We start from the raw sequence: 24,648 nt of genomic DNA, 5'->3' as shown, positions 1-24,648 counted from the left end.
TACTCCTCAACTGAAATCCTTGAGTTTACTCCCAAGTCCTCTACTTGCTATAATTACTAGCATCTGTTGACCTCAAGCTCATTGAACCTCTTACTCCCTGCAAGTGCAGTGGGAGACAGGTTTTGTTTTTGTTATAGTTTAATGTTGCCTCACATCCTTTACCTGCTTCATTCTCCTTATCCCCTTGATATACTGTACACCTCAAGAGGATCTGTTTGCTAACCTGACAAGCCAATTCAATGTTCCCTAACCAGCCTACTCAATGTCGTCCTGTGAGAGCTGCAGGAGCAGCCAATGAGTCTACACATACACAGGAATAGGGTACATACCTTAAGGTGTGCTGTCAAGTATGCAACCAGAAACCAGACTTGATTTTGTCAGTACATCAAATGAAATTGAACCAATAACTCACCCATTCCTATTGTGATCTGTTCAGCGGGCCATTTAACTATCCAGAAAACATCAACAATCATCAATTATCAGTTTTTACAACAGATGAAGAGAACACAGACTCCAATCACAATTGTTCCACCCTGGACGCTCTCCTAACTTTGCAAAAGAGCCAATTTACATGGTATCTACTCTACATTTGCACAGCAGCGGTGTCTCTTCACAAGCACCATCCATTAATCTGTTCTTGTATCACCATGATCCACATTTGCACGATGAATATTCTGCCTGTACACCTTATAATAATAATCAGCATGCTTCCTATCAGAATATTAATACCACTCACCGCTGAGAGTCTCAGACTCATATCAGCTGTGAACCTTCAACAAACAAGTGGCTAGAAAACCTACAAGTGTAAACAAGAATATATCCAACCAGCACCCAAAACTCAAGATGTGGTAGTCTTTAATCACTTTGGGAGCTATAATATGTGCTTATATTGATATTGAACATACAGCCTACCATCAAACATATAATGTGGGAGATGCTAGGGATTGACCGTAGGTTGAACAACAATGATTGCATGTTGGAATTACTTGCTAAGGAGTCACTACCCAATGGTAAACCGTATCTAGAACAAGATGAGGTATGTCAATGGGGACCTTAGTGGGGAAACCAAGTCAATCACACTGTCAACAATATTTTTACCAATGAGTTGGTTGACTACATCTTGGCAAACAAAAAGGCTAGTTCAGTTGGTTTAGTGCAAACATATTTGAGACATACTCACATATCAATAGAGCAAACACACTGATCCAAAATCTACACCAGAAATTGAAGATTGATCATTTCAAGAAGACATAATACTCCAAGTGATGAAAAACTATTGGAAAAATATTAGCGCACAGTGGAAACTGCTCAAGACAGAGGGAGGGGAAGGGGAAAAAATGGGCAAACAACTTGCCAATAGACATTGTTCACAACACTTAACAGTCAGTGTCATTTTGTCTAAAATGCTAAATAATAATCAGGTTTATACTAGGTAACACAAGCGAGACGTAAGGCCATACCTCAAGTAGAAGAAAAAAGCAAAAATATGAGTAATCAACCCTGTCAGAATAAAAACATAGTCACTAACCACAAATCATACAGTATATCACGCTTCTATGCATTTCAGGCCACACATCATGCCATCAAAGACTAAAACCAATTGGTAGTAGCAGTGTCTTGTTGGTAAAGTGTTTGATATGGGATAGCTACCAAAGTTTCTTTATCCTAAGGTTATCGGAAGTTTACAACCTAAGCTGGACAACGGGTAATAACATTGTTTGTTTGTGGGGTATAAATTAATTATCCCTTTTGTTGTGAGTATGTTAATAGCCCTTGTGCTCTGGAACACTAATATAACAATGGTAGATATGTCCTTGGTGATATAAAGGTCAAGTGATAGTATGTGAGTAGACGTGTGAGGGTGAAGTATTACATGACTAGCTTCAAGATATAGCCAACACTAGGTGTGACAACAATAGTCCTTGCTTATTGAGAGACTAATAATTAATTAAAGATAATAGTGTCCTATACTTGATAAAGGACAAACCATGATACACTGATGGTCGATAGAACACTGAAGCAATATTTGACTATGCTTCAGTGAATGATTGTAGATGAGCTTTCAACCAGATCAATAAATAACTGATATAAGTTTGAGATGAACTATAGAATACTAGGGCTACTTGTGGTAAATAATAAATAATCACAAACTGTAATGACACTTGGACTACTATTGTCTGTGACAGATGTGACTTGATGACTGAGCTTCCTAGGTGGGCAATACCTCTTGTATGCTTTCTAGGTGAAAGCTAGTTGGCTTTTGAGTGGTTGTCCACTTATGTGGGGACTGCTTCTAAGTAAAAGCTTTTTTTATTAGATGGAAAGTTGGCCTCCTTATATACCTTTTGGCTATAGGAGCTCTTTCCTAGTTGGTAATTACAAATGGTATTACCAAAATAACTAAAGGGAATTTAAAAGGCCAGAATCATCTATTGGGGATCTAGTTGATTCTAGAGTGGACTTTTCAAGACTAAGAACAGAAAGGTAATTTGAAAATGTGGAGCAAAATATGACTCAGTCAGGCACAGTGTTCTACAGTAAAACAAGACTTTTGGAAATTTTCCTTATTTGGAAGCCCTCCAAAAATATCCAGACTGAAAGGGGTGTGAAAGTATCACCTACTCTCCAAAAACCGGAGTGATTGGTTGTTAAGAACAAGGCAGATTATGTTGTGGGAAATTCAGTTACAATATGTCATGGATGTTACGATAACACATTTTCGGACCTTTAATTTTCATTCTCCTCTTTAACCTTTTACTGTAGTTTTCTCACATTGTGCCATGCAGCACTTTCCCTTTTGTTCAAACTCCTCTTTCTCACGCTGCACTGCCCTTCTTCTTATTTTAGCTACAAGTCTCACGCAGTGGAGCTGGTCACACGGGCTAAACCCCATGACATCATCAGCCACTGCCTTTATCAACTGTACAGTACACATGTACAAACAAACCTGTAGTAGTATATATAGATCAAGGAGACTCCTCAGCGAGTCCTCCTGTTGTATCCTCACAACTAACTTGTTGAAGTCTAAAGGGTAACCACTCCCTCATTATCATCTCTATAGTTGGTCCTAGTTGTGTGCCAGAGTAACTAACTCTTGGTTGTTACAATGTAATGCTATGTTCATACATGAAACAATTTTCATGTATGACAGCGGAGACAGATAATTAAGTCACAGGATTTGGAGAAGCTTTATTGACTGTGCCAAAACCACCTGCAAAAAGGTGCAGGATCAATGGTGGCAAAAACACTGTCATGAAATACACCTTTTTTTGGACTAATCACAAAACTATGTTGCCGGCCTCCTGCATCTAACAAAAAACCACCAACAATACCATTCTATGGTATGATCAAAAAGGCATGGTTTGAGGAGCATCCAAGTTTGAAATATTGTGACAACTTGCTGTGGTGGAGCACTTTCTTGCAGCAAATTCATTGACTTTTAGCTTCTATAAAACCAAGCTGTTATATGTATGGTGTTTGAAAAACTATATTTGTAATAATTATACTAAATAATTACTTATTATTTGTATAAAATATACGTTGGTTTAATATCAGTATTTTAAATTCCAATTAAGTGGAGTTTGTGACATCTATTTGCTTGCTGATACACAAAAACCTAGTCACAAAATAGTCACACTAACTTACAAAACAGCCTTTGTTGTACTTGCTGTTATGTGACTATTTTGTGGCCAAATTTTTCAGTATCAGCAAGCTAACAGATGAAACTTAAAATACTAGTAATTAACCCATCAATGTAACAAAGGCTGGTTTGTGGCTAGGGTTTAAGTATCAGCAAGCTAACAAACATCACTAACTTAAAGTTAAAACTTAAAATAATAATATTAAACTAGCATTAAGCTAGCATATTTTTTATACAAATAATCAACAACTATATAGTAAAGTTGTTTACAAATATGATCGTTTAAATGCTACAAAAATAACAGCTTGGCTAGATAAAAACTGAGAGTCAACCTTCCAGTTACATATTAGAAGCAAGCTGGTCTGCTTGCTACTGTTTTATTCCTGTGGTGTGTGACTTTTGGAGGAGCTGAGTTTTGAGTGCAGAGATGAGGTGGGGAGTGGAATGGAGTACATGGGAATTGACTTAGCTCATGCACTATGCCCTTCCACAGACCTTAGTCCTTAACTTGTTGGAGTGAACGGGTGAGAGCAGAGAATAAAAGGTGGAGTGGAGTAAAGGTCCTTTGGAGAAGAACTGAAAAACTTAGAAGGAGACTTGAATAAAGGTGAGGGGAATTAATTGATATTCAAACTGCAGGAATAGGGTACAGGAGCTATGGCTTATATATTATTGGAGGGATGGGAGTTTGTAAGGAGTAACTTGTAATGTAGGTACAGAGTTCCATGCGGACAATTATCTAGCAAGGGGAAATCATATATGGGGAGAGTGTACCATAGAGTCTAAACTACAGAGTTTATGAGGAATACAAGAACATGTGAAGGAAATGTATGGTGGACTAGAAGTCCAATGCAGAAGTATTGAGGCAAATATCCAGAGTATCATGTGGGGGTGGGGTACAGGGCTATGCTGTGCAGCAGAACAAGAGGAGTGTAATTCCAAGAGTACCAAAGATTTAGGGGTTTGAACTTGAGAATCTGTCCTTTTTGGAATTCCAGAACTATGGCCCCCGGCATGGATATGACAGCCTCTTAAGTCATTTTACCAAATTTCCCATGGTTTTAATTGGTTCAGAGGTTCCAACCAAACCAAACTTTATCATATATAGATAATATCATAAGCCCGGCCCCAATTTCTGTATGCAATGATGCTGCTATGGTCATTGCTATAACCAACATAGTGATATCACAAGATGTAATTATAATGGGATTGTAATATTTGACACATGAATTGTGACACCATTGTAACTGTCATTGCATCAATTTGGCCTCTTGCCATCACTATTACAATACCCTAGCCTAGTTGTGGCATTACAACTTGTTGTAATCAGTTGTGACTTTGCTCAGAAATTTCTGACATAGTATAGGAATACCTCAGTTGTTTCTATAGCCTCTCAGGCAGTGGCTGAGGTATGTTACATTATATTTTATAGAGATTACCTTAAATTGACATTTATTGTAGTTGGGCATTCTGCCCTTTCACTTAGTTTTATCACAGCCTAAGCTAGTATGACCTAGCCAAATCCTACCCACAAGCTACACTTGATTTCATCTAGGAGTGCTGTTGACCAGAAACCACAGAACCACCCCAAAATGTGTGTCGTCTTTTTGGTTTCGTTCCGCTATTCCAATGCTTCAAGGTCTTGCTTATTTCTCTACATAGGCAGCTAGAAAACTTAAGATTCTATCTACTAATCAAGTTCCGACAGCCTCAAGTCCAACGACTCGCGAGTTATTCACCTTCTCCCCAGACCATTTGCACCTATTGTCCAACGATAACATGGATTTTCCTTATATAAAAATTCATTTTAACGACCAAGGTTCTTGTCGCCACATGACAGCCTCTGTTTCGTTTTGGTACAAATATTAAGTCAGGGCCTGCCCTTCGCTTCTCCTCCACATTCAAGAGAACTTATCACAATATGCCTTCATCTCCACCGGGCTGTAAGTAATGCATGCGAAGGAGAAGCTGAAACAACTTGAAAAGGCACCTATTCAATATTCCGAAGATCTAAATGAGTTTCCTGCAGGTGACAAGTTGTGTAGTGCTTACTCCTATGTGAGCCATAAAGTGGCTCAGATACATATCTCTGTGCTCCCATTCACTACCGCCTTCAGATCCCTTTGTATCGAATGACATCTCGTGATCCAGATCATAGTCAGAGACAAGGGCTTTTGTTGTTTCGTAACTGAGGGCAAGTAGAGCTGACAAGTTATGCGGGAAAAGTGATGAGGGTGTAGGCAATTCGTAAGCCAACACACGCAGAGATGTGGCTTTGGGTTCCTGGTCGGAAAGTGTTGTCACACGCAAAGGTCGAAGCAAAGGGCATAAAGCCTCGTGCACAGTGTTCGACCCTAGAAGAGCATTATGTCTTCGAGCTTCCCTAGGAGGAAAGAGATCCATTACTGAGACATACAACGGTAAGTAATGTACATGTACTTACGAGTTATATATATTTGTTTGGACCTGCAGGATTTGAAGCTTATGCTGAACAATTTCTTCCCGGATCATGTCTGCTACTCCCAACCTAAACTTAGGTAGAAGTGCTAAGTCAACAACAATTCTGCAAACTTAAGACAATATCAAACCTGTTTCGTTACTCGTTCTTTCACCTCGCGCTCAATTCTTTCATGCACCATCGTATCGACGCGTGCATTAAGATGCTGTGCAAGTTGCGCCTTGAGAACATCACGAAGCAATATCTTCACCTCTTGCATACGAGCTTCTTGCCTCTCATGCTGTGCATTAAGCTGTGTACGAATAAGGGAGACCTTCAAGTGGGTGAGAAGTATGGTAAAACAATCGATGCATATGTTAGCTACCTGGTGTGAGCCCTGAATAGCAGGTCCTAGGGCAGAAATTCTGTATGTTTGCTCGCCAAGGCAGTCAAATGTTCTGCCGAGTGTTGTCAAGGTCGCCTTCATGTTGGCCATTAGTTCATTGGCGGCAAGAAGTTCAGGCGTGATAGACTTGGTGACCTGCGGCACAGAAAGAGGCGTCGAGCTTGTCTGGAACGCGAATGCTGATTTTGGAGTTACGGTGCCCCCTGATGAAGTATTATGGGCATCCCTGTTAAGCTGGAAGGATGGCTGTTGAGGAGTCGAAGGATTGGTGGGGAGGGGTGTGGCCAATTTTTGCTCTGACATAACGGTGTTGGTGACACAGAAGAGAGACGACCTAGACTGTGGAGAAGTCACGGAGAATGCGCTTGGCCAAAGTCGATACCACTGCAGGATTTATGTATTACTTGGGGAAGAGTCATTAAGAATGGCGGTAAACAACGTGTTTACAAACAGGCAGATGGAAGGAACACCAGACATACCGCATCTCGCCAAACGTCGTCTGTTTTTAGAGAAGCACAGCAAGTCTATTATATGACTGTACGTCTCATTAGCACTGTATGTGTATACAGTTTGAGAGCGCTTCAAAGGCATGAAGGCTGCCGCATTCATCTGCTGTCTGACTTTTGATTACCAGCAAGTCCAATGAATCGTTATTCGCGTTTTGTCGCGCTATTTAACTCACAGAGTGAATGAGCCAAAGCACGAATAGGCGTTTGTGAAGCAGTTGATTTGAAGAGACCTAACATATCCTTTAAATTACCGTCATGGAAGAACTGTCCGAACCGGCCGCGACCTGAATTCTCAGTGCCGGTGGCAACTCTCACCAATGTACATCTTTGACAACCATCCCTCACGCAAAATTCAATGTTATCGTCGTTGCGTCGGTGTATGAGTCCGAGGCTATCTTGGAGAGCACATGCTTTCTCTCCCCAGTCGTGTCGCTTCACCTGGTTCATCTTACGAAGGTCGATCTCCCACCAGTCTAGGCCAAATTCGCTAGCCTCGGCGTCGGTGACACAAGCGTTCGTGCAGCTCGTTATCATGGTCGAAATACACTGCTCACCATCGGGAAGATAGCATTCAACACGAATCCTCACATCCTCCAAAAACAATCCTCATAGTAAACAAATTACGGACTCAACCTGTGATACAAGCAATTGATGACTTTCTTGAGTAAGTAAAATGAATCGAGTCAATTCGCCGTGAGGCGGGGCAACGCTTGAGAGCTGAGCTGACATCCCACACCACCATTTTGTAGACATGTACGGACATCGTATCCAGGGGTCAGAGTGTTCGCTGAGGATAGACCTGACATCCCCGCTGGGGCAGAAGTGTGGCGTCCAGGTACGTCAGCAGCGCAACCACCTTCCGCGTGAATGAAACTTGCATCAGGTTCCCAGTCGGAAAAGGTTGATCTAGTTGTGACGCTTGGTGGAGATGGCACTATCTTGCATGCTGCATCCTTGTTCAGTCTTGGGGCTGTCCCACCTGTCTTGAGTTTTTCTATGGGCACCCTTGGGTTTTTACTCCCTTTCCGTGAGCCACTCCCTCTATTCCATTCCGATCGCAAGAATAACAGCTTTATTTTGTAGATATCGATGATTTTGCCAAGGCACTCGAGAGTGTCTTTCAAGGGAAGGCTACCATTCTGAACCGTATGCGTTTGTCCTGCACATTTTTCGACGGCGATGGGCGAAAGATAGGAGTGGATGAAGATGGTGAGTTTCTTGATGTATTCTCCTTGTCCTAAGGTGTATATATCTTCATGGGTGTATTGGCAAAGAGTGGCAGGTTATGAATGAAATAGCCCTCCATCGCGGCTCGAGTCCCCATCTTAACACTATTGATATATATGTTGATGGCCAGCACCTCACTGAGGCTGTGGTGCGTCATCTGGGCATCATCACCTGCTCGATATCAACGCTTAACTGATTGTCAGTCTGACGGCGTGATTGTTTCGACGCCAACGGGCTCAACAGCGTATTCCCTGTCTGCTGGAGGTCCAATTGTACACCCGTCATTAAGTGCAGTAGTTCTTGTTCCTATATGTCCAAGAAGCCTCTCTTTTCGCCCACTCGTTTTCCCCTCATCGTCTTCCGTTACACTTCGCGTGAGTTTTCACACTAGTTTTTTTTACCATCCTGAACTAACAGAGTTGTTTTGATTCACATCGATTGCAATAGATTGGTGACCGCAGTCGTGCGGCGGCAGGTGTCTCAATGGACGGGCGTGTATCTCATGTATTGAATCCAGGAGATTCCGTGACGGTTCAAGTATCGCCATTTCCTGTTCCTTGTATCAATCGTTCTTCGATTTCCGAGGATGGGAGCGAGCGCCACACCGAAGGAGTAGGTCCGGGGAAAGAAGATGATTGGGTACGGGATATCAATAACCTCCTACAGTACAATGCTACGTTCAGGAGCAAGGCGTTGCTTCGATATAGTCGCACGTAGGTAATTTGCAGCGATGGACACGTGGATATTGTCTTTTTCAAAGCTAGTTGTCACTACTCTACTAGTGATTCACCGTTGTTCCTGGCTTGCATATACGGAGTCCCGACATGTCTAGTATAACAATGGCTTTGTTATAGTCTTGTTTTATATATTATTTCTGGACAGCTGTTGATAACATTACATCAGTTGAGAATGAATGGCCTTCCATGGGCTCAAAAAACAAGCATCACTAACCTAATTTTTTGACAAATCATTTTATATGTATCTATCCTTACTCCTACCAAAATCTAGGTCAACAACATTTGTTTTTTGAGCCTGTGGAAGGCCGTTCTCAACTGATGTACCATTATGTACAGCTGTCCAGGCATAGTACAAGTCTCATTCCCAGTTAAGTTGAACCTTAACTTAACCAGCACTATTTTGAGTTGTTTGCTATACCTGCTATAGTAGCATTTTTGTGATATACACAGTTTTCCTCTACTATGGCTGCTTCCATAGAGCATAAGAGAAATCATATTGCTGGATTCTTATTTCAGATCAATCATACTAAATTCACTTTTACTATAGCCAGAAACCACATATAGCAAATTGTCAAAATTTATTCCTAATACTATTGTATGACATGCATAGAGTAAACTACTGTAACAAAGTGAACTCCCACAAACTAGAAAATCCTCCCAATTTCCTGTTTGGTCTTTATATACTTATACTGTTAACTGTGGACAGCATTCAATATTATTGTATAAATACACTTTGACAATAATCACAGAATTTTATGAATGACTTAATAAGTTTTCTTTGTAGTTTTTCAGCCCTTAATGGATAGTGCAAGCATCTAGTAAGTGATTATAAGTATAGGTATAGACATAGTAAATAGATGAGCATACTTTGGCTTGTTAACCTATTTACACTTATTCAGAAAAAGATAAGGTGGTCAAACAAATTTTGGAGTAGTTGTAACATACCTCAGTAATTATTGAAGCAGTAGTGTATGCTACTACTACTAGCTGATGGTGTAGTGATAGGATATGTTGGGTATTGATATGGCACTGGTGCTAGTGGCCACTGTGAATAGAGCAAAGCTAATTTCAGTACCTTATAAGATAGTTATTAAAAAAAACTAAACCTAGAGCTAACTGCATACTTAGCAAGTGTGCTATTAGTTTGCCTGCTACAATAGCGTGGTTTTAAATTGACCTTTTTACTTCTTCTGAGATGACTCTGGTGCTGTGGTATTTTTTGTGCAAATAGTATGTCTTCTTGCATACTTTGTGTTGGATTCCCTTGCACATTGGTAAGCAACCACAATATAATTATTTGGCTGGTTGGATAGTTTGACTGAGTTTTCCATAGTGGGAGGGGGAGGGGATGATAGGGAGAGGGAAAGAGAGTGCACTACTATGTAGCACAGTCATGCATCCACTGCACAAATGCATTGCACAGTAGTGCACTGTGTTTTTTGCACGAAAAACCATACAAGTCCAAGTCTATGTTGATCAAATTGCCACTATCAAAGTTGTGACTCAAAATTGTGGGGAACATTGAAGATTAGATTAGATCAAATATAAATATGTTCATTTGTGAGATTTCTATGTAATTTGGTACAAATTGTGTTGTTTCCAACTGAATCTTATTGGTCAAAGTCCTAGACACATGGTCTCCACACTTCATGCCTGGACCACTGTGTCATTAATCATGCTCAGTAAAAATGGAAAGTTGCAAAAAATCATAGCAAAGTTACTTCAAAGTTAACTTGACGCTTTACAGTGAGGACAATTTTTTTGTCCCAAAATGATATAACATTGCCCTTTGGGGAAAACCTGGGCCCAACCGACACCTTACATGCCTTTTAGAACTGTTTCAAGCAACTTTTATGTAGCACATTGCAGTATTATGTGGAAGTGTACAGTTAAACTGAAGGTCCACTGAAAAATGTAGCATTCATGTTAAAATGGAAGCTTCTGCTGCAGAAGGCAGGGTCTTTGAAGTAACAAAAAATTGCCATACATTCATAAAATAGAGAACAGTGTCTGAGTTGTCCCATCCCCTGTCTAAGCCTCCACACAATATTTGCTGTTTTCCTAAGTTGACTTGTTTGAACTCTTCTGACCTCTGACTCTTCTGTTCCCTCTGATACTCCAGCTTCCTCTGATACTCCAGCTCCCTTTGACACTCCAGTTTCTTCTGAAGCTTCAGCTCCTATTAAATCCAGGAATTTCTTTCTTCAAGCTCTACTTGCGCGGCAGCTGCAAAAGACTCTTCCATCACTTCCACATTGTTGAACCTGGACTGCTTAACTTCCATATTTTCCCATTTTTCAGTTCAAGCTTTACTCAAGGATTCCCTACATTTATAAGCCTCTCAAGATAACTTCTGTACTAGTATATTGCTAGGTGAGAGATTGCGTGCCCATTTGTGACTGTAAGAGGTAAATATGTTTTTCAATTTCCTTTTATCACTGATATTGATGTTAAATTTGCCCTCAATGTCTGATGCTATGGAGCAACTGAGTAATTACACAATTAGGGTAGAAGCATCACTTACTTTTCTGCTTGGGTGTGTATGAAGCTTGCAGTATTTTGCATGTACCACTGCTAGGTCCATTTGGCATGTATCCATCCATGGACGTTGTACACCCCATTGTTGGTCGTGTGGTGGGTTTTAGGAAGGAATATATCAGAAGGGTCACAGAAGGATAAGGAGCCTGGTAGTTGTGACGCTTGGAAGGTGGATCTGATTTATAAATCTCCCATTGTTCAATTGAATAGCAGTGTCAGAACTGTGACCTTCGGAGTGATTGGAGTTTGGAGTGCAGAGATAGGGTGGGGAGCATAACAGAGTACAAGGTTGGAAGTTGACTTAGGTTGTGTATTAGGACCTTTTGCAGACCTTAGTCCCTAACTTGATGGAGTGAACGGGTAGGAGTAGAGGATGAAAGGTGGAGTGGGGTGGGGGTCCTTTTGAGAAGGACCGAAAAACTTAGAAGGAGATTTTTATAAAGGTGGGAGGAAATAGTTAATATTCAAACTGCAGGAACGGAGTACAAAAGCTACAACTCATACAGTGACCCCAAAAACCGTTGCAATGTTTGGCCTAAACACTTCGTGCACCACTAACAGGCATGAGAATGTTGTTTAACTTTGGTGGGGTCAACAAAAGTACTTGGTCTTGGCTACATAATGGTTCCTGGTTCATGTGATTTAGCCCAGCCGCTGTGGAGATATGTCCATTTCAAAACAGCAATACCATTGCAACAGTTTTTTCATTTTTGAGTTGGAAGAAGGTTGTATGGTCTGATAAGACCAAAATCAATTGCCTGGGATGCAAGTGGGTGTGGAAAAAGCCAGGTGAGGGGCTCAGTGATAGATTGGTACAGGGAACTGTCAAGTTTGAAGGAGGTTCTATGATGATCTGGGGCTGTATGACTTGGGAGGGAGTTGAGTATGCTGCTAGAATTGATGGTAAGATGGATGGGGACCTTTACCTTCAGATTTTGAAGGATGAGCTGCTGAACACCCTGTAGTATTGTGGTTTCAATCTTTTTGACATCATCTTTTAGCAAGACAATGACCCCGAGCATACCTGCAAAAAGGTCAAGGAGTGGCTAGATGATCAGGAATTTAGAACTATGGTGTGGCCTGCACAGTTTCCTGACCTTAATCCTATTAAACATGGGTGGGATTGTCTCAAGAGAAGGCTTGCAGAGTATGAACATCCTCCTAATGGGATGGAGGAGTTGTGGGAGAGGATTCAAGTGGAGTGGGAGAAGATAACTTAATTGAAAGCATGTTTAGGAGGATTTAAGCAGTGCTCAAGGCAAAAGGAGGCTATACCAAGTACTGATATTCCCTAGATATCTCCTTTGATACCAAAAGTGAAAAAAACTGTTGCAATGGTATTGTTGTTTTGAAATAAACATATCTCCACAGCCGCTGGGCCAAATCAGATGTCCCAAGAACCATTTTGTAACCAAGACCAAGTACTTTTGTTGACAACGCCAAAGTCAAGCAACATTCTCATGCCTGTTAGTGGTGTGCTTTGCACACTGTGTTTAGGCCAAACATTGCAACAGTTTTTGGAGTCACTGTATACTATTGGAGCAGTTGGAGTTCATAAGGAGTAACTTATAATGTAGGTACAGAGTTTCATGTGGATATTTATCTAGCAAGGGGAAATTGTATGTGAGGGGAGTATACCATAAGGTCTAAATTACAGAGTCCATGAGGAATATGAGAATGTGTGGAGAATACATATAGCGGACTAAAAGGCCAGGCAGGAGAATTGGAGCAGATATCCAGAGTGCCATGTGGGGGTGAGGTACAGAGCATGAGAAGTGTAATTTCAAGAGTACCAAAGATTTGGAAGCTTGGACTTGAGGATCTTTGACTTTTTGGAGGTCCAGAAACCATAGCTTATAGCATGGATATAACAGTATCCCTTTTTTAGGGCTAAACCCTTGAGACCCAAAATAGCTTTGTAGGACTGGACTTTGGTTGACATATTTGAATGGGGTTAGGGTGGGATTTCTCTGGTGGACAAATTTTTTGGTAGCAAGTGGTGTGCAGAATCCAGGCTGAGTTTGAATGAAAGTATTTAATGTGGGGGTTTGATTCAAAAATTCCTTCAATTAGACAGTCACATCCAAAACCCACACCTATTACCCCCCAAAATCACAACCACCACCACTATGCCTAATGCCCTCAAAAACACAATTTGCAAAAATTCCCGCCTCCATGCAGAGATGGTGAAGGCCAAGCACCAGCTTAAGGAGGAGCAGAAAAAGGCAGAGGAGGAAGCATGGCAGGCAGCAGAGGCCCAAAAAGCCGAGGAAAAAAGGGTGATAGTTGAGATGGAGAAAGCAGAGAAGGAGAAGGAAAAAACAGAGAAAGCAAAAGAGGCAGAGGTGGCAGAGTCAGGGGAGATGCAGTCTAGGTGTCCCTACTCTGTCTGTATGTCCCGTGGCTTGGAGTGCCAGATACAAATGTGCACGCTTCTGTGCAAATTGTAGGGCCTCCAACCACCACCAGTGCAAAAAGGAGGGAAACACAGTCACAGGTACCAGCAAGGGGAAGAGGAGGGCTCCGGTGGAGTTGGAGGCATTGGAGGTTGCAGAGCACTCAACAAAGAGGAAAAAGGCAGTGGTGTTTGCAACAAAGAAGTTGGAGGAGGGGTGGCAGGCCCAGATAGTGTGTCTGCTGGGAATATTGAAGGAAAAGCAGAAAGCCAACAGGCAGCTTCTAGAGTTGCAGCCCATACTAAATAATTTTGCAAAGAAGAGATGATGTTGTTAAACCAGGCACCAGATTGAAGATGCTCATACAAAATGTTTATGATAGAAGGCAGTGATTGATATGGGGCCCATGCTTTTAATTTGTGTTAGCTTTTATAACACCTAGGCCTCACAAGGCTAATTAACTTAATAGATCTGGCACTAAATTTCCTTATATGGAATATATTAGGGAAAGCATTATCTGGGAGGTACCTGATATGTTCTGGGCCTTAGCCAAAGACCTGGTATGGAGTCAAGACAATGATATTATTGCTCAGATCTGATAAGCCAAATATTTGAATATTTGCTTGGAATAGATGAATGTGGTATCCAATTGACAGAAAATTTGCACTTGACCGGAAAAGAGAAAGATAGCACTTATCTTCAAACACGCACCTCACTTTTTGACTTGTACCACATTTAATAATGTCTGAAGTACCTTTTAATGACACCCAAATTGAAATATTCAATACATATTTAGAAAAATTCTTGGGTGTAAATTCTTAACAATGGGCAAGTGTACTTGATGATGCCTGGAATGAAGTCAGGGAAAATTGGGGGGAACATGTACTAACCAATGTCAAGAAATTAACAGATATGAAAGAAGTATAATCACTCTTAATTATCAAAGTATATTATCATGTTTACAGTTAATATTGTAGTGGGTCAGGTGTTGGTTGTATAACCACAGTGGTAACAAAGAGCCCGGGAACAAGATTGCTGGGCATAGAAAGTATTTATGTCGGAACCAATTGCTCAACGTAGTGAAAAAAAAAGAGGTAGAGAGATGAATGTGGGACCTTTACAGAGTAAAGATGGGGCAGTCAGATTATATTGGTTAACTGCAGAGTGTCCTGAAGGCAATGTTGACTGAGCTCAGTGAGGAGGAGCTAGCTGAATTAAAAGCATGATGAGTAGTATATTAATGGGCTATCAGAGGAAGTGAGACAAAAGTGAGTATGATATCTTTTACTTACCTGAGACAAATAATGACTCAAGATACCCAGAGTTGCTGGAATGAAGGGTAGGAAAGTTGTGAAGGACTTTCAGATGCAAGCAAGCCAGGATCTGAGAATGTTGAGTTTTGTACTCACTGCCCATAGAGATACAAATGTGACCATATGCAGGTGTGTTATTACTGAAACTGATTGCTTGAATTCAGCCATGAGAAAAATGACAAAGCCGGGTTTGAGCTTTTTAGCAAGGTACAACCCAATTGGCAAAATATAAAGATATGAGAGGCTTGGGGCAAGTATGCACAAAGTCAGTTTAGTGAGTTTCTATCTTAATTAATAAACACCTCAGAGTACTAAACTGTATGTAGCTAATATAGATGGGTTTGTTCCAAAGGAGAGCCTACCAAGCAACCAAAAAAAAACAATCAAGCTTTTACTTAATGACAATAGATATCCCATCCTTGTAGGTGAGAATCTGTTATCCCCAGCAACCTTTTCAGACCTACAGGCTAATGTCAGGTCTTTCCCAATAACATATTACCAGATTGCCACTGGAAACATAAAGGCTTCAGTACTTTGAACCAGTCTTGCAGAGCGCCCAAACGACTAAATTAACTTGTGAAAGGGGTATATACATCCGTGGTATAAATTTTGGGAACCATCACATATGACAAAAGAGTAGACCTGGGGTCTGTTGGACTATTGGTATAACCAGCAGAACAATATAAATGTTAAAGTTACCATCAGGTTCAAATCTAGTCTGCACCTGATAGCCAATAAAGGAAGGGTAAAGAGAATGCAGCAATTAAAAGAGCCCTTCCCAGAGCAAAAATGGTTGCACCAAGAAGCAAATCCACCAACAAGGAACAAAAGGAGATTGAGGGGTTTCTTGAAATCATAAGTAATATTAAAAGCAGTGCTTACATTCAGAACCAGTCTGGGCCTTCCAAACCAGCTGCAAAGCAACAAATGGTACCCTCCTAGGAATCAACATCCAGGCCTGGGCCTCCAAACAGATGCCCAACCTTGTGACAAAACCGGATAAACCTGGTCTCTGATAAAGCAGCCATTATTCTCCATGGAGCATAGCCACCACTCCATGAAGTCACCATTGTTCTTCTAGAAGCACAATTGTACTCCTGGGAGTCATTATACTGCAGCGAGTAGCACCTACAACTATAAGTAGTAGGGAGTTTAGTATAGGAATACCTCAGTTATTTCTATAGCCTTTTAGGCAGCGGCTGAGTTTCACTTAGATTTATTACTCTGTCCTGGCTTCTTCTATCTTGAGGCAGAAATCTGTAGGTATAGAAGAAGCAGACAAGGACAGCCCCCAACATACTTTTATTACACACAAGTCTCAGAGAAAGTTCCTCACTGGGTTATGTACTAAGGAGGAATACCTGAAGTTGGTGGATGCAATTTACCAACTGCCAAAGGGTGAGCCCAGGCCTGACTCCCAGAAAAATGGCCAGCCAAATAATTACTTGGACTATTGGCCATCATGGGCCTCATGGGGCTATATCCGCAGCATGATTTCATTAGAGATTCACCAAGGCAATGGAACCCAAAAGTTATTAAGGTGGCCCTGCGTGTAGCCTTATCTATATTGTTTAAGGTCTCGGGATGGCCACACAGGTATCAGGGGCCATGCTGCTATAGCACTAATATATTTAGCGGTAGGAATGCTGCTCCCAGACCTCCATACAATCCAATCCGCTGATGAGGATAACAATTTGACATGGTCATACATTGAGTTTGCCATGGTAGACATGACTATTATTCTATTCTACAGAGACATGACCACTGCAGTACTATCCCTAACAAGACAAAGCCACTACCCAGGATGGTAACAAGGGCAATGCAGAGTCTCACTAAACATAGGCATGAGGAGATATTGTATATAAGGAACCCGGTAATATTGCACACAGGATAAGATCAGGTAATAGTCCAGTGAAGCGGCTTTAACAAGCCAAAGACATCAAGGTATATCGGACACTAAAGGTAAAGAAACCCAGGAGGTGTTTAATAGTAGGTATACCTCTTATACAGTAATGTTCTCATGTTGCCAGCCACCACTTACAGATAGCTTATCAATCAGTTAAAGTTAGACAGGTCCCAGGCCGTGTTGATGGGTCCTGGGTAGAGTTCTCAGACTTATTTCTTATCACACATTATCACACTGAGTAATGTGGGTAGTTCAAATCTGTATGAATCAAGTAAGTAGATGTACAGTGGGTGGTGAGGAGAAACTAAGTATATACAAATAAAATCTAGTTGAAAAAAAAAAGAAAACAAATTAAGATTTATAATATAAATCCCTTCTATAATTATCTCTTCTAATTATAGTCCCTCTTACTTTTAACCTTGCTACCTTATCTTTTAGCTTGCTGATCCTCTCATAAAGATCCCTAATGATTTTCTGCCTTCACTCCACCCTTGCTACCTTTTCTTCCAAGAAAAGAGAGAAGCTCCACTTGTTACGATAACACATTTTTGGACCTTTAATTTTCATTCTCCTCTTTAACCTTTTACTGTAGTTTTCACACTCTGTGCCATGCAGCACTTTTTCTTTTGTTCAAACTCCACTTTCTCGCGCTGCACTGTGTTTCTTTCTATTTTAGATACAAGTCTCTCACGCAGTGAAGCTGGCCACACGGGCTGTGCCCTTTGACATCATCAGTCACTGCCTTCATCAACTATACAGTATATATGTACAAACAAACCTGTAGTAGTATATATACCCCAATAGATCAAGGAGATTCCTTAGCGAGTCCTCCTGTTATATCCTCACAACTAACTTGTTGAAGCCTAAAGGGTAAACCACTCCCTCATCATTTATCTCTATAGTTGGTTCTAGTTGTGCGCCAGAGTAACAAACTCTTGGTTGTTACACCACTGCTGTGTCAGGGATGTAAAACTGAAGTCTATGAGGTCCCAGCTATCACTTTAAGGAGTGACAGCAATAGAGACCTCGCTGTCATACACCACAATTGATTGGTAGCGTGGACAGGTGTCAGTAATGAAGCAAATATCCCAAAAGACTCACCTTTGCACCACACAGGCACAGTGCCACGTGGAATAATAATTAATATTGCCTTATTTGAACTTGTGGCTGACCAGCACCACCTCTATTAGGCAATTAACTTGCACTCACCTTTGCTTTCCATTCAGTACTTCCGGCATTTTGGCATTTTGGCAATTTTTTGCGTCACCACTGGCTACATATTGCGCCCTTGCTTTTGTTTTTTTGCCCTACCCTTTTCCCTTTACTTAGCCCCACCATGAGCCCTTTACTGTCCTTTTTATTCTCACCTGATGGTCATTTCTGGCTCCCTATTCTAGTCCACTTTCTCATCACCTCCACCCTACTTCTACTTGCCTTGCTCCTCCACCATACCTGATGTCACCACTCTCCATCTGCTTCTGTCGCCAATCTGTCAACCACCATGTTCCACTTTTAATATCAGCAAAGCCCCGGTGGCTGGTCCAAATTGGGCAACAGGTCCATCTTCATGACGTTGATCTGCTGTCTCCCACTATTAAATCATTGGTTGCTTGTCTTGCCTGGTTAGAGCGTGGGTGGGTAGTTTTTGAGCTGGAGAAAGTTCATCCCCTTGCATCACCAATGTATATTGCTGTCCCATTCACTTGGGTACATCTACCCTTCGTCCATCATCTTTGCTACAGTTACACTTACCATACGCTGCCTGGGACATATTTGTTCCAAATTAGAACTACTCCTCTCCCTCCCTCGTTTGACCAGGTGGTTCACTACAACCAGACTATTGGTAAAGCCATAAAACCATCAGATTTGGACTAGGTGGTGGACCGGTGGCTCCAGTTCCTTTTTTTCAGCAAAACATTCATTTGCAAGCCAATTATTTTTGATTTTTGAATCATTTTATGGACACATATTTTTTTAGAATGCCTGACTGACAATAAAGGAACTGTGTTGATACTGATATTGTTTTGCCTTGCCCTCTTTTTTCACTGCATCTTCCCATGACATCATAATTTTGCTGCTTTTTGTCTGCTATTGGACTTTATTTTATGGCTGTACAAACCTGTTACATTACTTACACAGCATTCATTGTTCTATCTCTTTTTTTCCCTTATTTTGACAATCTTATCCTGTACTACCTATGTAGGATTTGTCAGTGCACATTCCTTCCTTCCTGTTCTTCCTCATTCTTTATGCACAGCTATACTGTACATAGCCTACCTTTTTTTTACTATATAAACCCCTCTATTTTACCTTGTAAAAACAATAATCCAGACTTCTTTCCTAATCTCAAGTCCACTTCTTACTGCTACTTATAATCCAGTGTGATCACAACACTTCCCACTGCTATCACTGGGAACCTTGTTATCTTGTCACCTTGTCATTCTCAAATCTACCTTATGCTACAATTAGCAAGGTAGTGCTCGTCTATACTCTTCATAAAACCCTTATCCTCTATATCTCAACTATCTCTCCTCCTCAAAACCCACACCCATACATCTCTGGGTTTGACTTTGAAGGGTTATTATACTGTACATACCACCCCATGAACAACCAGAGCATCCACTATTCTAGGAGGCAAAGCCCATAAACAAGTTCTGTGGAATCTGGGAGGACTGTGTGTTAGTTTGTTTTGTGTGTGGTTTTCTAACTACAGTTCTCATCATTGACATTGCCTCCTGGGGGTGTATGGGGTCTAGGCAGCTGAGGCAAATCCCTTTGTTGGACCTCAAAAGGCCAGTAAGGAAGAGGCCCAGGGGAAAGACAATGAATGCCGGCAATATCTAAAGGTGTTTTTTCCTACCTGAATAGAATGGGAGAGCTGGGAGAAGATATGGGGGCAGGATGGAAAAGCAGGGACAGGAAGTCAAAGGGAGTGTTGGTGCGGGGGAGTGTGATGTTCAAGGGGGAATCAACAGCATCCCAGGTACAAATGAGAAAGGGGCTGGGGGACAGAAATGGCAGCCTTGCCATAGCACCCAAAACTTCCCCTGGCAAGAGAGGAACTTGCCTCCCTCATTCTAGCAATGTACTTGGGGCCAGGATAGATTGCATTGGCATCTATTTCCCCAAATTCTCTATGGGTACACCCGGGGAGGCCTCTTTGACTCCTGGAATCTCCAAAAAGGGCATTCCTCAAGTCTGAACCCCTCAAATTTTTGGTACTCTTGGGATTACACTCCCCATGTCCTGCCAGTTGGCATAACCCTGCACCCCACCTTCACACAGTATTCCAGATATCTGCTCTAATATTCCTGCGCTGGACTTCTAGTCCGTCACATATTTTCTATGTGCATATTCATACTCTTCATGGACTCCATAGCTTAGACCTTATGGTACACTCTTCCCACATATGATTTCCCCTGGCTAGATAGTTATCCGCATAGAACTTCATACCTACATTATAAGTTACTCCTTACAAACCCCCACTTCTCTGATAGTATATAAATTGTAGCTCCTGTACTCCATTCCTGCAGTTCAAATATCAACTAGATTCCCTTGCCTTTACTCAAGTCCCTTTTTAAGTTTTCCAGTCCTTCTCCAAAGGACCTTTATTCTACTCTTTTTCATCCTTTACTCTCATCCATTTCACTCTGATAAGTTAGGGACCAAGGTCCGTGGAAGGGCCTAGTGCACAAGCTAAGTCAATTCCAACCCTGTACTCCATTCCACTCCCCACCTCTGTACTCCCAACTCTGTTCTTCCAAAGGGTCACAGTTTTGACACTTATGAATTGTGGAAAAAACTGGTGTAGGAGAAGATACCAGCTGAGCAGTGTCAGAAATCGATTGAAAGCATGCCTAGCTATACCAAGTACCGATAATATCCAAATACCCTTGTCAATTCAAAAGTGAAAAAACCCTTTCCATGGTGTTGCTGTCTAAAATTGACTATATCTCCATAGCATATGAACCACATCACATGACCTATGGGCAAATTTTATAGCCAAGAGTATATACTATTTAAAAAATTTACCAAAACTAAGTGTAATACTCAAACTGTTTGATGGTATGCTTCATGCATGATACCCAGAGTCAACATAGAAAGGGTTTTTGGAGTCACTGTATTCCACCATTTCAGTTATTAACTAGTTTCCTACTTTTTTTACAAAGTCTGTCTCCTTCTAGGTTATTCTGGCCCTTCTCCGAAGGGTCTTCACTCTATTCTTATAGAATCCTATATTCTCCCTGTCAGAACCATGGCCTCTTCGGAGTAGCAGAGCTGCAGAGTACAAGGATGGAGTAATGGAGTAAAAAGGCCGAGATGGGGATTTGGCTTAGCTCGTGCACTAGACCCTTCCACAGACCTTGATCCCTAACTCGTTGGAAGTGGACAGAGGAGAAGTAGAGGATGAAAGGGAGCAGAGTAAATATCCTTCGGAGAAGGATCAGAAAGGACTTCAGAAAAGGATTGGTAAGAAATTGAGGGAATCTAGTTGATATTTGAACTACAGGAACAGAGTACAGGAGTTACAGCTTATATACTGTTGGGGGAGCAGGAGCTTGTAAGGAGTAACTCATAATGTAGGTACAGAGTTTCATGTGGACAATTATCTAGCGAGAGGAGAATGTATGTGCGAGAAGTGTATTATAAGGTCTAACTACAGAGTCCATGAGGAATATTAGAATGTGCAAGGAAAAATGTATGGCAAACTAGAAGTCCGGTGCAGGAGTATTGGAGCGGACAACCAGAGTATCATGTGGGAATGAAGCGCAGAGTTATACCAACCGGCAGACCATGAGGAATGTAATCCCGAGCATACCGTTGGTTCAGGGGTTTTGGGTCCAGAGCATAACTCCTTCAGAACTGCCGGAGTTCTGTCTTCCGGTACAGATATGATACCCCCCCTCATTCACTTTGTCGTTGAGTTAGGAACCAAAGTCCATGGATTGGTCTAGCACACAGGCTAAGTCAGCCCCCAATCTCATACTCCATTCCACTACTCTGTACTCACTCTTGCCCTTCCACTCTCTGGACTCCAACAACTCCAAAGGTCACAGTTCTGACACAGGGGAAAATAGACATCCTGACCCATCACCATGTTCAGTGGGGCAATTGGAAGTCAAAAGAGCTACCCAAAGATTGGCTTGTCAAAGGCAAGTGATGTGGCATGGCAAAATTTGCACATGTCAAAAGTAAGGAAGGTTGGAGCAACTAGGTCGTGCCAGTGTTGAATTGTACGTGAAAGACCTGGTTACCTGACAGACCAACAACTGAAGGCTACGCAATACACACCAGACAAAACAATTCGAGTGATACTTGCCAAAATCCGAGATATCACTGAGATAAGCCTATTTTCTTCTTGAGACCACTTTTGTTTTTTTATCTATCTTCAACTTACACGAAGTAGATAGTAAGATTGTTTGCGATCCCGTACGTAACACCTGTGTTATATGTCGACATATTTTGGCTTGGGAAGTGATCTTTACGCATTCATTCCTTTTCGCTGTCAAGCTCTTTCTTCATGGCACTCGTACCCTCAAGCCCAAAGCCAACGCATCTGACGTTGAGTGTCCTGAGGTTAACGAGGACGAGAAGTCCTGTTTCCGCAAAGCTCGGAACGAGAACAACCCTGCATCGCTGTTCCTTTTTAGCATCCTCGTCCCCTGACCTCACTAAAGCAGTGGCGAACTCTGGTGCGTTACCCACAACATATATATCTGGTGTTTGATGAAGCACGAAAGGATCGCGATCGCGAAACGGATGACACCACAGTGTGTCGGGCGCGGTGGGTGCGATGTGCTGCCACATCAGAGTCGACATAGCGATGCTGAGGCAAGTCGATGGAGGGCTAGAGAGATACTTGTACATATCAAGTACTGGCTGACCCGATGTGATGAGGATATTGCGCTTCAAATGTAGTGATGATGATTTTGATCGTGATGTACTCGTCCTTTTGCTGGGGGGTAAATGTTTTGTATTCTCGCATTCTATATTCAGCCACACTGGATTTGTTTCACAGTAGAATGTCTCTGACGATGAAGCCTTGCCAAACATTGCACGGGGGAAAGGCTGTTGAGGAAGGATTGCACCTGCTGGGTCGTCGGGGCCAGGCAAAATATGCACAGGAAGGACGGACGACAGATCCAACAAATGCGCTGCTAGCATAGCAGCTGGATGGGGGGAAAAGGTGGCATGGGAGGAAGCCTTCTTGAAACGTCGCTATATACTCGTTTATCAGCTCCCATTCCAGCTGTGGAAGACCAGAATTATACGTACGTCCTTCTTGTCATCCTTGTCAGTCTCTTTGGAGATCGGGATAGCCAAAGAATTCCCAGCTATCACGAGGCATGACACTTGGGCCGCAATTTTGCGGTCCTCAGGGCCGCCTGCTTCACCAACAAGAAACTCTACAAGCATCTGAATTTGGGCGTCGATAGGTGAGGGCGAACCAATCTGCAGCCCAGACACAATACCAATATACTCATCTATCTGCGGCGGTAAGGAATCAGGTTCTATGGGACAATCGTGGAGTCTCAATAGATGCAGTATTCGGCGAAATGATATACCTTCTGTGTTCATGACATCCTCCACTTCACCCCCGTTTTCACAAAATGGTGCCAGGCCAGCAATGCTCACGTCGATGGCTTCAAATTCACCATTCAGTGTTTCGACGCCAAGCACTGCGACAATGACGCCTGTAACGAGGCACGCTACCTTTACCTTCTCGCCTACAAGTGTAATGCGCCCAGATTCATCTTCAAGCATGACGACGTCTTTATCTGAATTGAACTTAACAGGAGGAGGGGGAGGGGCAATTGAGTGCTATGAGCCCAAGTCAGAATCACAGTCAGATTGATTGGGAATCTACTCACATCTCGGCCGATGTCCTGAAGCACGTTGGGTTTCAATGGCATATCTATGTATACAGTCCCCACTATCCAACATAGCTGAGACTTAACAACGTCAAGCACACGTCTCACATATGTGGGTTTACCTGAAAAATGTCATGATATGAACTTCAACAAAGGTCATAACAATGCGAACCCGCCACGTTCTTCCATCTCTTTTCTGCGCGCTGCTCCACTGCTTTCCTGAGCATCGTCAATCTTGTAAAGTAGATGTTCGAGAATTGATGTTTGTAAGACTTATTTTTTGCATCAATCGTGAATGAAGGTGTGGCGTTGGTCATGGTGAACAGGGTAGTGATGGACAGACGCGTAACATAGACCTTGTCCACAATTGACGCCATCACATGACGTGACTTGGCCTGTGACAGTCAGCGGCGAGACAAAGTCTTCCCTGACTCACACTAACGTGTGGGAGGGTACTATCGTTGGACACCCGATGCAACTGGTAAGAGATATGCACTTGGGCCTCCAGAGGCTCAAAGATCACTGTACAGGTAGCTAGAAAATTGTCAGATGTAGAATAGAGTATAGAGAATATAACTGTGAAAGAATTTAGAGAATAGCTTATCTGTAGCAACAACAACAGACCTGACACTATGCTCTTGAACCCATACAATTGATGTACCAGTAC

At 42.0% G+C, this 24,648-nt stretch overlaps 4 protein-coding genes across 4 annotated transcripts; 2 read left to right on the top strand and 2 right to left on the bottom strand.

Moving 5' to 3' along the window:
* Positions 1-5,408: 5,408 nt before the first annotated feature.
* On the bottom strand, positions 5,409-6,786 carry SERLADRAFT_414553 (uncharacterized protein; the record flags this gene model as incomplete). Its single annotated transcript, XM_007316687.1, has 5 exons — positions 5,409-5,630; positions 5,693-6,023; positions 6,084-6,106; positions 6,229-6,411; positions 6,463-6,786. 5 exons carry the CDS (start codon positions 6,784-6,786, stop codon positions 5,568-5,570), a joined length of 924 nt encoding a protein of 307 aa, XP_007316749.1.
* A 536-nt stretch (positions 6,787-7,322) lies between these two features.
* Positions 7,323-9,413, top strand: SERLADRAFT_463762 (uncharacterized protein; the record flags this gene model as incomplete). The annotated part of the gene is made up of 8 exons (XM_007316686.1): positions 7,323-7,505; positions 7,561-7,656; positions 7,742-7,827; positions 7,876-8,019; positions 8,076-8,201; positions 8,267-8,367; positions 8,423-8,593; positions 8,667-9,413. 8 exons carry the CDS (start codon positions 7,348-7,350, stop codon positions 8,934-8,936), a joined length of 1,152 nt encoding a protein of 383 aa, XP_007316748.1.
* A 4,210-nt stretch (positions 9,414-13,623) lies between these two features.
* On the top strand, positions 13,624-15,443 carry SERLADRAFT_407310 (uncharacterized protein; the record flags this gene model as incomplete). The annotated part of the gene is made up of 9 exons (XM_007316685.1): positions 13,624-13,868; positions 13,945-14,122; positions 14,396-14,414; positions 14,687-14,700; positions 14,856-14,866; positions 14,897-14,938; positions 15,143-15,158; positions 15,205-15,332; positions 15,368-15,443. The coding sequence occupies 9 exons, from the start codon at positions 13,624-13,626 to the stop codon at positions 15,441-15,443; spliced, it is 729 nt and encodes a 242-aa protein (XP_007316747.1).
* A 6,864-nt stretch (positions 15,444-22,307) lies between these two features.
* SERLADRAFT_414551 (uncharacterized protein) lies at positions 22,308-24,358 on the bottom strand (the record flags this gene model as incomplete). The annotated part of the gene is made up of 5 exons (XM_007316684.1): positions 22,308-23,328; positions 23,386-23,621; positions 23,676-23,931; positions 23,982-24,103; positions 24,154-24,358. The coding sequence occupies 5 exons, from the start codon at positions 24,356-24,358 to the stop codon at positions 22,600-22,602; spliced, it is 1,548 nt and encodes a 515-aa protein (XP_007316746.1).
* Between the last annotated feature and the right edge of the window lie 290 nt (positions 24,359-24,648).

This window comes from Serpula lacrymans, assembly GCF_000218685.1.
Source record: "Serpula lacrymans var. lacrymans S7.9 unplaced genomic scaffold SERLAscaffold_5, whole genome shotgun sequence".
Classification (NCBI taxonomy): domain Eukaryota; kingdom Fungi; phylum Basidiomycota; class Agaricomycetes; order Boletales; family Serpulaceae; genus Serpula; species Serpula lacrymans.
This window is presented reverse-complemented; position numbering and strand designations above follow the sequence as displayed.